The sequence below is a fragment of the Rhinolophus hipposideros genome, assembly GCF_964194185.1.
Source record: "Rhinolophus hipposideros genome assembly, chromosome: 14".
NCBI lineage: Eukaryota > Metazoa > Chordata > Mammalia > Chiroptera > Rhinolophidae > Rhinolophus > Rhinolophus hipposideros.
Window position 1 is genome coordinate 52,970,282 of NC_138060.1, and position 12,819 is coordinate 52,983,100.

General features: G+C 38.8%; 1 protein-coding gene across 3 annotated transcripts in view; it reads left to right on the top strand.

Annotated features, from left to right (window-relative positions):
• STAC (SH3 and cysteine rich domain) overlaps positions 1–12,819 on the top strand; it is a 134,607-nt gene that overhangs the window by 69,680 nt on the left and 52,108 nt on the right. For all 3 annotated transcript variants that reach the window (XM_081071934.1, XM_081071936.1, XM_081071935.1), the window contains exon 3: positions 11,878–11,978. In XM_081071934.1, the coding sequence (XP_080928060.1) occupies positions 11,878–11,978 (101 nt within the window). The remainder of the gene's footprint in view (positions 1–11,877; positions 11,979–12,819) is intronic.

Here is a 12,819-nt window from a genome sequence, read left to right on the forward strand (position 1 = left end):
GAAATGGGCACTTTCTCGTTTCCAACCAGAGGCACTTGAAGTGGAATAGTCTGTGAAGTCTGCAGCTTGACTTTCTACTACAGAACATGCTCTGAGGAACCCAGGGGATGGCCACGCCGTGAAGGACATTGTTCCAAGAAAGGAACACAAAGCCTGCTGCTCATGTCAACACATGCAGAGTGTACAGCACATGGCGAGCAGGGAACCAGGGCCAAGAATTAATAAGCTAGTATTTGTATCTCTTCAATTAATTTAATAGTTTCAACTTTTATGAAAATTTCTTAACCCATCCAAATTTTGGTTCAGAATATGTTATGGGTTAAGTATCTGGTGTTTTCCACAAATAACTTGCCAGGTGACTCACCAATATGTGTTGAATAATTCCTTGTTTTCACTGCTGATTTAAAGGTCACTATTATCAAACATTAAATCCTTAAAGATACTTAAGTATATTTTTGGGTTTTCGATTCACTTTATTGGTTATTTTGTTTGTTCAGCACCAATAGCTCTCTGGTTTATTATTATGATTTACAATAGATTCTTTCTCAAATGTGTTTTGCTATTCCCAAGTATTTACTCCTCAAGATTAATTTTAGAATCATTTTTGAAGTCCCCCACCCAAATCCCATTGAGATTTCAACTGGAATTCTAGTAAATCTGTAGAACTATTTGGAGAAAATTGGCATCCCTTCAATTCATTTTTTTTTCTTACTTAATAATAACATGTTGAGTATTAGTAACATCAAGCATCTTTGTCTTCTTTCCAACTTAAATAGGAATTCATTCAACAAGTATTTATGAGGTATCTCCTCTGTGCCAGGTTTTGTTCTAAGCACTTAGAATGCATCAGTGGAAGCTATGCAAAGATCTTTGCCCTTGTAGAGTTAATATTGGGGAGACAGTGGATGGATGGATGGGTGGATGAATGGATAGGTTTTCTAAGGTGAGAGGTGCTGTGGAAAGAAGAATAGTATAAAGCAGAGTGGGAAAGATCAGGATTGTAGATCCAAGCGGCAGGTTGCAGCATCATGTGAGATGATCAGGGTAAACATTGTTGAGGAGATCAGATCTGAGCAAGACTTGAAGTTGAGACAACTCTGAGGAAAGAACATCCAAGTGAAGGAAACAACTACAGCAAACGCCTAAGGTAGAAGCATACTGTGTAAATAACAGCCAGGTAGCCAGTGTGGGGTGATGAATGATGAGCAAATTGATGAATGAGGAGCAAAACGGAAAGGAGGGCCGAGATCTTGTGCAACTATGCAGGCCATTGTAAGGACTTTGGCTTTTACTCTATAGAGTAATTATGGGACTCTAGTTATATTTGCAAAGGGTCACTCTGGCTGCTATGTGAAGAAGAGACTTTGGTGGGATAAGGACAAGGATTGAAGCAGAGAAGACAGGAGACTATTACAGTAATTCAAGAAAGAGATCAACATACAGCAGGAAGAATTAAGAAGAGCCCAGATTCTTGATATATTTTGAAGGAAGTACCCACATGCTGGATTTCCTGCATGTGGACTACCTGAGAAAAATAGGAGACAGGGATGCTGCCAAGGTTTCTGGCCCAAGTAACTAGAAGAATGGTATTGCCATCAACTGAAATGGGGAAACTCTAGGTAGAATAGGTTCGGGGGTATGTGCGGAGGAAAAAAGATCACTAATTCCATTTCAGACATGCTGAAATTTGAAATGTTTATTTGACAGCCAAATAGAAAAATGTCCAGTACTCAGGTGTATAAGTAGATGTGGAGTTTGAGAGTCTTTTCTAGATAAGAGATATAAATATTGGAGTTCTCAGCATATAAGTAGTATAAAAAGGAGTAAGATCTGATGCTATGACCAAGGGAGTAATTATAGACAGAGAAGAGAAGAGGACGAAAGACTGAGCCCTGGGGCCCTCCAACATTCAAAAGTTGGATAGAAAAGGAAGAACTGGCAAAGAGACTGGGGAACAGTGACCATGCAGTAGATGTACTATGTACCTTAGTATCCAAGACAAAAAATATGTTAACGAGGAGAGAATGGACAGCCTTGTCAAATACTACTGGTAGATCAATTATGGGAAGAACTATGACCAGGAATTGGGATTTGCCAGGTGATGGTGTCTGCTAACCTTGATGAGAGCAGTTTTGGTGGACTGGTGAGAGAGAATCTCCAGTGTTTGTTCATTAAGTATCACAGAGGCTCATTTCAGATGTGTAGCCTTCATTATACTATGGAGTATCCTTCCATCCCACATTCACTAATAGTTTAAATCAGAATGAGTAATCTACTTATATGACAGATTAGAATAATAATTATTTCTAATAATAAGCTATAATATACAGAATATATATATACATATATGTGTGTGTGTGTATATATATATATATATATATATATATATATATATATATATATATATATATATAATGGAATATCATTCAGCCATAAAAAGGAATGAAATGCTGATACATACTACAGTGTGGATAAACCTTGAAAACATACTAAGTGAAAGAAGCCAGAGGCAAAAGGTCACATGTTGTATGATTCCATTTATACGAAATATCAAGAATAGGTAAATCCATAGAGACAGAAATCTGGCTGACAGATTCCAGGAGCTGAGAGGAGGGAAGAATAGGAAGTAATTGCTTAATGGGTATGGGGTTTCCTTTTGCGGTGATGAAATGTTTTAGAACTAGATAGAGGTGGTGGTTGAACAACATTGTGAATGTACTAAATGCCACTGAATTATTCACTTGAAAATGGTTAATTTTATGCTATGTGAATTCCACCTCAATAAAAAAAAAAAAATACTGGAAGGGGAAGCTATGGCCCACAGGCCAAATCTGGCTCACTGTCTATTTTTATATAGCCCTGAGCTAAGAATGGTTCTTACATGTTTAATGGTTGAAAGAAAATACAAATAATAATATTTCATGATGCATGAAAATTTTAAGAATTCAAATTATAGGAATATAAATTTCTTTATAAATAAAGTTTTACAGAAATAGCCATGCTCATTTATTTACTTATTACAGGTTTCCCCCACTATTTGAAAACAGAATGTTCCCATGAAAGCTTCCTTAAGCCAAATGAGATAAAGCAAAGAGTATCCCACACTTTCCGAAAGTTCACTTTGTGCCACTGTGCTTTTAAGAAAGACCTACGTTCCTAACAGCAAAAATCTTTGATTCCTTTATTTATGTCTGTTTTCATGCTACAACAGCAGAGTTGAATAGAGGCAATAGAAACCATGTGGCCTGCAAAACCCAAAATATTTACTCTCTTGCCCTTTACAGAGAAACTTTTCTGGCCCCTATTCTAACTCCTCAGAAGGGGGCGGGGGGAACCTCCTAACTTTATGGCCAAACTTGTCATTGTTGAAGGATTTTCTTCTGAAGAAGTTATCCATTCTGCTGCCAAAATCTCCAGATTCTTGGAATGTAGGTGTTTTTCAAAGAAGGAATTGGGAGCTATCTGCCTCCCTCCTGTTAATTATGTCTTCACTTGATTAGCCTGAAAACTACATTTTTAAAATACTACACTAGAGGACGATTTCTAGTGCTGTGGTGAGTGTCACACGGGTGTCCTGCTCAGTGTGGGAGAGATGAATACCAGAGAGTAAGCACAGGGGAGTAATTCCATTCTCTCTCCCTCCTGAGGGGTAAACTCCAGAGAAGGCTAACCTCCATGATCCTCTCCAGCCCTCAGCCTCTTTTTCTCCCCTATTTCCATATAAATCAAAGCGGCAAATGAAAATAAGAAAAGGAACCACCAATGTCGGTAGAACTGACATTTCTCAGTTCTTACCACTTTCCCACAATCCTTGCCCAAGCTTCCCAAATCCTAGTCTGATCTGAAACATGAAGTTGGATGTCTCAGCAGCCCATCTGTCTATAGTGTAAATGAGAGTGCATACCCATTCATTTTTGTCTTGCTTTTTAAAAAATATTCTCTCCTCATTCTCAAACCTTTCCTGGTATAGCTCTTTGATAAAGTTCCCTGGAAGATCTCTCCAGAAGAAAGAAAGCCCAACCTTACACGGTAGACATATTCTTAGAAAGCTGAGGGATCAATTCTGTGCACAAGGACCATTCACACAGGCTTTAACCAGTAGTTCTAATTCTCTTTGTTTGGCCATGGCTCTTAGAACATTCATCCTTTTGGTCTCTTTCAGTTTGTTTGAAGTCCCTGAAAAGTTCACTTATCACAGTAATACATAAATGAAATACAATTATTTTATATTGTTATTTAAATATTCAAAAAGTATTTGAATAAAAATACTAATCTAGTTGATACATAAGGATGACTTTTATTTATAAAAGAACCATGGAGTGAATTATTCTATAAGTGATACATTTCTTTAATATTTTATGTCATCTTCATGTTCAAAATGTATTTGAGATAAACTTTTACAAAACAAGGATCAACTTACATGTTTGTAAGTTGTGTTAAAAAGGGAGAGATTTCGGTATAGAATGTAGACTATGCTCTCTCTGGGCCATACCTGATCCAATCCTGAGTTTGCAATGTCCAGTTCAGCCTGAAGGAATCTGGAAGTCATGCCCTTGGAAAGTCACTATTCAGAGTTGCAGATGGTACATCTTCTAGCCATATCACTGCTTACTTTTTCATGGTGAGTTATGCTTACCAAAGAGAGGGCCCCTTGATTTTCCCATTTTGTGTTCAAAACATCCTTTCTCAGATTGGGAGACTGAGGCTCAGAGATCAAGTGCCTTGTCCAAGGTCTGAGAGCTAAGGACTGATATCTAAACCTTTTCATCCCTTGGGCCCAACTTCTTCCATCCCACCGTGATGTCTATATATTATATATGCATGTGCATGCACACAGATCCAGATACGAACATACAAATATAATACAATGTATGCACAGAAGTTTTAATAAGTTGTAAAATTGCCCTCCTTTTGTACTTTTGTATTCTTCCACTTATACTTCTCCACCCTGGCTCCACTCTTCTTTTTAAAAGAATCAACCAAGATGAGAACACTGTTTTTAGGCATCTATGACATCAATGCCATTTTCAAAACAAAAAATAGGTCCCTGGGTAAATGCATATCAAAACTCGAAACAGGAGTGTACACTTACATCAGCTAATGCATTTGCGGCCTGGACTCCTAATGACATTATTGATCATGTCAGTAATCACCCACTTAGAGGGCTTGGCAATAAAGTCTGCAATGGGAAGGACTCTATTTCCTGCACTTTCCTTCTGCGTGCTTTCAAGGGCCTGCGTGAGGCACTAGAGCAGATCCCTCACACGTGTTGGTTACATGGACCCGCATCTCTCCAGTGGCCAGCTAGCTCAACCTGAAAATTCCTGTTCACATATGTGAACTATAAGGACCTATTTGTAACCCACCTCAGATGTGATCTGAATGCTTATTCCAAAGGGGGGTGCGGGATAGGAACAGCTGCAGACCTAGAATCTTCTAAGGATAATGTTTGGTGCCTCTTTGCTCCTTCTCCTCCAACCCTCCAACCCCATCCTCACTGACTGTAGTTACATCCTTGTATTTTTATTTTATCATCATAAGAGATAGTCACAGCTAAAAGGGCCATGAATGCCCTAATTTTACCCTTTCAGTTTCAGCAGAGAAGAAATCCAACTCCTTACTTGGCATCAAAGAGAAGTAGTGTGTAAGAGTAATGGGAATACAAGCTCTGTTCTGTATGCGTCCTTTCTAATTCCACTGTGGAGCACTGGCTCCTTCCCATCTTTCTGTGATTATTCAGATTTTGAAGCCTCATGTTGTTAATAATGGCACTAAAGATAGAAAATGTATGCATTTCTGTCCCAGAAATCAAAATTCTACATGAGATCATTCAGGCCATTGTTTATATGTGTGAAGTCAGGCGGTTTTCATTGCATCAGTGCATGAAATCGTGGCTGAAGTTATGCTTACACACGCCTACAAATAGGTTTGTGTAGGTGTAGAGTGGCGGGCACTTCCGGGCTATAATATATATGAGGTAAACACAGGAACAGAAATCTAAGGCATCTCTCATCCGTGAGGGTGACAGAGCATTCACAGACGCTGTAATAGCTCCTCTGGGAGGCTTGATGGAATTCATACTAGAAGGAAGAAGCAGAGGCCAGTGTAAGCTGTGAGCCAGGAGGAATCCACAAGCAAAATGACAAAAGTCAAGGGGCACAGCTAATTTGATTCTGGTCCAGAGAGTAGTCAGCATCTGCTTCATGGAACATATGAAGAGACAGTGTCAGAGACAGAGGGAGGGAGTCCCAGAATCAGCTTTCAGCTGGCTTCCTAGGCCAGGCATCTGATGGAACAGTATCTGGCCTGGACTGTAGGGTCACCTGGAGCTTACAGAGCTCTGGGTCCCAACAAATCAGGATTTAGTCACCCCGGAACATTGGTATGGAAGGCAAGACCAGTCAGGTGGGAGCCCATACAGCAAAGAGCTGCAGGCAGATTAGAGCCCAGTAGGCACACAAGCCTCCCAGAAGCAGGGGGCCACAAGAAGATATCTATCTCTTTCCATAGTGTGAGTGGAGTGGAGCCCCAACCTTCTCTTAGCCTTGGCACCTCTCTTGCCCAGGCCTGACTAGGCTGGTCATTCCTGACGGACAGTAATGTACTTTGTGCCAAGCACTTTCCTGGCCGCAGGGGTTCCAGAAGTGAATAAACCACCATTCCATGGCAAGGTCCTGTTGTGAAAGGTACTCTAGAACAGTGAGAGAAGAGAGGAGAGAGGTGGGTCCTGTAGTCGTGGAAGGAGGGAAGGTGTGTGTGCAGGCAGCTTTGGAAAATACTGAGCAGTTCAAGGTGAGAAGCTGTTTAGCAGTAGAACAGGAAAGGCAGAGGACACAGTGTGAGCAACCCTCAAGAGGCATGATCCAGCCACCTTGCCAGGAACACACATGACCTGGTAAAACAAAGGATGAGTGGCGTGTGTTGAAAAGAAAGCCAGGAAAGTAGACAGGGTTCCCGTCGTGGAGGACTTCTTAACTGATTCCCACATAATTCTTTTTCATTCCCTGCGCTGGTGTATATTCAAGGTAAACCTCCATGAATAATGTTAGCTGCATTATAATGCCTGTTTTTATTACCTAGCAGAGGTTTTGTTATAACTTTAGTTTAAAAATACTAACTCTGTCATCTTTACTACTGTTTTTATAATCCCTAGCCTTCAAGTGCCTCTGGTCTGCCCAGGTACTGAAAACTCACCCCTTGCTTTTGTTTTCATATCTCTGGCTTTGAGACCCTTCTGTGACATGGTCCCTCTCTAGACTCTGCACACTCTTGATCCCTTGCAATCTCCTCTCCCAGCCATGGCCTATACTGGTGGGGTTGAGGGGAGTCCAGCAACTAAACCTATAAGAACAGGGGAACATCTTTGAAGTAGCTCATCTGTATTTACCTTTGAATCATTTATAAATAGTTCATGAATTCCAAGAAATATTTATGGATCTGTTTATAGGTATTCATATTTTTATATACATAGCTTTAGATTTTTTTGAAAAGTTTTTTCCCAAATCACAGTGGTCTATTTCATTGTCTAATTTACATTAATTTTAATCAAATAAATTGTAGGCGTAATTCCACAGTTGTACAATCTGGAAACAAACTAACTGTTAGTAACAATTATAACCATTGTTCACTGCTTATTTAAGTACTATACTAACATGACATTTTTTACACAAGTTCATTTTTACTCATTCTTTATATTACTTCTCTAGGTAAGTGATCTCAATTGCAAATCATCTTTTTATCTTCAATTCTGATACTATATGAAATTTGACTAAGGGTTAAGCAATGTCTCAATGGCAAAATCTTATCAAAATGACTATGGCCAGTTTTTTTAAAAGATATATGTAATCAATTTCATTTTTAAAAGGGGGGGGGGTTGTCATCCAATGTAGTTGATTTAGACACTTGCATTGAGAATACCCCTTCAATATTTTCTCCTAATATCTATGTATAGACTTCATTCACTAGAGCTTCAACACTTGGTTTTCTATGGACAGCTCACTTATCTGTAATGGTGTATGAAACCATGCTCCTAAAATAACCCAGTGCCTGATAGTTAATCAGTGTTGTATTGGCTCACATTGATCCGTTCAAAATTCCATTTGAATATCATAACTTTCATAACAATTTTCAGTTGTATTATAACTCATAGAACTGTCTTAGATTTATCCCGGAAGTTCAAATCTCAGGAAGAACTGATAGTTTATGTGATGATATGACCCATGTTTTTCCTGCATCTCCAATACCAAGGACCAGATCATTCCAAGGAGGTGACATGACCCAGTTTCCAGCAACTTAATTTATTTGCTTTTTTGTCACAGTAGTACATGAGATTAGCTTAAAGATAATACTTATGATACTGAAAATTCTACAGTGGAAACTGTCTCATCCTCTGAAAGGCAGCCACTTGTAACCTGTTTAATTGTTTCTGGCATTATTTTAATATTTCTAAATGCTTTGCTTCTACTAATATTTATTGATTAATCAAATATTAATTAGCTTCCTGCTATAGAAGAGGAAGATTCAGTTTTCACCCCTCTAGCATCCCCTGATTGTCCCCCTCTTCCTTGCTCTCAACTTCTCAAAAATGTTATATCACAATATTTGCTTTCTTGCTCCTTCCTTCCCAAGTAGTTTTATCATAATTGTGTTAATTAGATAATAAATTTATACACTAGTGCTAACTTCTAATTCAAGCATTGTACTATGATTACATTTGTTTCCTTACACAGGTTTTAATTTCCTCAAATTAGAAGTCACCTTTTTCATTTTCCTGACTTTTCATGCACCTATATTTGTGTTTTATGAATGCTCACATATATCTGTGAAATGCCATATCTATTATAATATCAAAATCTCAAAAACATCAATAAACGTTTAAGTTCCATTTTCCCCAAGTCTACTGCCTTACTTCATCTTACAGCACCTGTCTAGGGCTATTACAGTATTTTCATATGAGCATATTATTTACCTCTCCTCTGTGTCAGGAAATCTGACAATTTCCTCTTCCTTGATTTATTACCTCGTCTTTCTAAGGCACATCCTTCAGTAGTTTTCTAAGATAGTGTATGTGGAAAGTAAATATTTTGAATCCCTGAAGATCTGAATATGTGTTTGTACTGCCTTCATACTTGTTGGTAATTTGGCTGGGTATAAAATTCTAAATTGAAAATTATTTTCTCTCAGAATTTTGAAATTCCACAGTTTTTGAAGGTCCATTGCCTTCTTGTTTACAAGTTGCTATTTGTAGAGCCAGTCTTCCTCTCTCCTGAGAAATTTCTAATCATTCTTCCAGTTGCTTTCCATTTTCTAAATATATGTTTACCTCTCTTCTACTCTTGCTTCTCCTTCCAGTAACCTTGTTATTTGGGGTTTGTACCAAGTTTTTATTCTTTGACTGTAATTTTAATGGGGTTAAAATTACAAAGCATATTATCTCTTGGTATGAAACTCATGTGGCCAGTCTTCCATGTTTACACAAAGTCCAGTGACATCTTTCTGTTTCCCAGTATTTAAACCTGTGCAATCCCCTTTGCATATATTTTGACACTATTACTATATTAGCAACCCTTAGAGTAATACTATCTCCATTTGGTGAAGAAACAGCTGAGGCTTCAAGATTGTTAGTAGTTTTTTTAAGTGTAAAGAGGCGGCAGCATGAGAAAGATTTGAATTTAAAATCACAGTTTTCTCACTCTATTGAGACATAAAGGCCACATTCAAGTGATATCTTTGTGATGGCGGTAACTAGTAATAGCACAAGTAAGAACATAGCTTCACCATATCTTGCTGCAGTAAACTAACAACACTGTTGTGATGTGAATTATTCCTTTAAACTATTTTTGAGCCACAGCATACAAGCTTTCCTCTTCAATCACTCTTGTTATTCCACAGTGAAAATTGGAACCCCTAAAATCAAATAATTGCTGGTGGTCTGACTTGTACAAAACAGTGGATTGTATTAAAAAAAAAACACATGAAAAACTGAAATTATGATGTTTAGGTCTGAAGGAAAATATATTTTAATATATAATGGTGCTATTTCAGAGTCCATCACACAATGAAATGACTTTCTTCTTTGAAGCTCTTACTTACATTTTCACATAGGGCACAAATAGCATTCTCTAAATTCTCTTTTGAAGGCATGCTGTCTTTCAGCTAAGTTGTTACTCTAAAAGAAAAAGACTTTCCAGCTAGTATTTATGAACAGGCACACATATACAGTAATTTATGGTGTGTTTATATGTCTCTTTGACTTTCCGTGGTTAAAACAGCAGACATGCTTTATGTTAAACGAATCCTTCCTAAAAGGAGTTTTCAGGTAATACCTTCTGAAGGGTTTCTAGATACTTGCTGAGTCAAGGGTTTTCCCATTGCTTTTTCCAACTGAATTTTAGGTTCTTGTACTCTCTTATTTTATCATCTAATTATCCCCAACTGCATCTTAATGTAGGTTAAACAAACCAAATAAAGAGAGAAAATGTTTGGTTCAAGCAGTGAAAGAGTAAAACTAGGCAGGACCCCCTCAGATGCAAGGTAAATCATTCTACTCTTTGAGCCCTCAGGCTTTCATCTGTAAAATAAAACCAAACATATAGATGATCTTCAAGTTTTCTTTCAGCTCTGAATGCCTAAATCAATCACCACTTTCAGTACATATGTGATTATGAATTTGTTTATTAATTTCTTTAATATATATTTATTGGCCATCATACTGAGAGCTGGGTATACAGGACAGACTCAGTCCTTAGCCACATTGCATTTAGAGTCCAGAGGAAAAGGCAGACAAAAACAAATTCTGAAATAAATAGTAACTGTGATAAAAAGTACTGTGACAGAGTGCTGTGAGAAAGAATAATAGGAAAAAGATAATTTAGACAGTGGAAGGGGAATGTTTCCAAGAAAGCTTCATTGAAGAAATGACAAGTGATTTGAAGGATGAGGAGTAGTGAGACAAGTGAAGAGTGATAGAAACTGCATTCCAGGCATATGAGGCAGCATGCGTAATGACCCTGAAGCATTAAAGAGCTTGTGTATTCAGGGAACTTGAAGATCTTGTGGCTAGAGCAGAGTGAATGAGAGGGGTTGCCTGAGGGAAAGTTAGAAATGGGTTCCCAGCAAATCATACAAAGCCTCACCACCATGGTGAACATTTTGTATGACATCAGAAAGCCAGAAGAACTTACTGAAAGATGTTTAAGCAAGAGAAGTTGGTGATTCAAGTACATTTTTAAGATTACCCTGGTCACTCTGCACAGACCGGAGGAAGGTAAAAACAGATAAAGTTAGTTCAATTGGGAATTAGTCCAGACAAGGAATGATGGTGGTTTAAATGAAGAGGCAATGGTGGAGAAGAGGGTGGATTTTCTATATCTTGAGATATCCTCATGTTGTATCTATAATCAGCTGTGATACACAGTGTGATATCTGTTCCCCCCTTTACTGGTCATTTTTCAGAGAGTTTATCCAACAGCTCAGACTCAGTGATAGGAATTCAGATAAAATGGCAAAATTTCAGGACTTGCTCTACTCAGCAATACATACAGAAGAGCAGAAACAAGTGACTTATATGAAGAGCAACAAAACTGAAATTTGACAGCTTGAATGGAGAGAACAATGAAAGTGGAAGTGGCTAAGATTTTCTGGAGTAATGAATAGAAAAGGAGTGGAGAAAACAAGAGCTGACACCTTATGTAGAACATGCGAGAGAAGGTAAAGAATTGACCATAATATTTTGCCCATTTTGAAAGGTTCATGCAAAAGTCACAGATTAAGAAGAATTACCTGGGCTATGGAAGTAATCACTTTTCAGTGATTTCATACTAGTCACCAGAAAAGAGTAGGTTGTATCCTAACCAAAGCTCACCGTATGTCTGACAGGAACAAATGCTAAGCATGGACTGCGCTGCAAAGCCTGTAAGATGAGCATTCACCACAAGTGCATGGATGGCCTTGCACCCCAGCGGTGCATGGGCAAGCTGGTAAGGGCTTGTGCCAGAACCGAATCCCAGAACCCCCTGCATAGGCACTTGCCTGCCCCAGTGAGATCACTGCATTTAATCTCCTCCCATACAGCACCCTTGACAACTGGACACCAGAAAGGCAGCCCCAGAGCCTTGGCCTGTCCCCTTGGCTTCCTAGTTGACAAAACCATAGAGCAGTGGTGGAGGTTCGTCAGCCTAAGAGATGGATGTTCCCCATGGCAAAAGGACTCAATGTACTTACCAGGGTGACCAATTTGTCCCAGTTGGGACTGTCTCAGTTTTAGCATAGGAAGTCCCACCTCCTTGGACTTTCCAGGTTTTAAAAGTGAAAATCAAGCACCCCAGAAACCACACCCCCAGCCCCAGACAAACTAGGGTGCTTGGTCACCCTAGTACTGAATTGGCTGACAGCTCAGTGGGTGTCATGAATGGGATAGAGATTAACCACGTTCTCAAAAGTGGAGAAAGTAATAAAAATCTATAGCACTTTGATAGAATCATGGTGGTCAAACCAAGGGAGGTTGGGTAACCCTGGCCCATTCTGGGCTGATCATACCACCTCAGGAGTCTGCCACATATTGATAAAAAGCAACCCAGAGCACATTTAAGGATACATGAGACTAGGATGACCAAAGAATTATAGAAGGAACCAAGAATGTCTACCCTAGAGAAACTCAGGCCACAACAGCTGTCTTCAAAACATTTTAAGACAAGCACAAGAAGGATCCTATTGTCATCTGTGGCTCCAAGAAAAAGACCTAGAATCAGTAGGTACCAAGTCTTAACAATCGGAGATAACGTCACCAAAGACCTGTCTTGAGGTGAGAGCTCCTCCCAC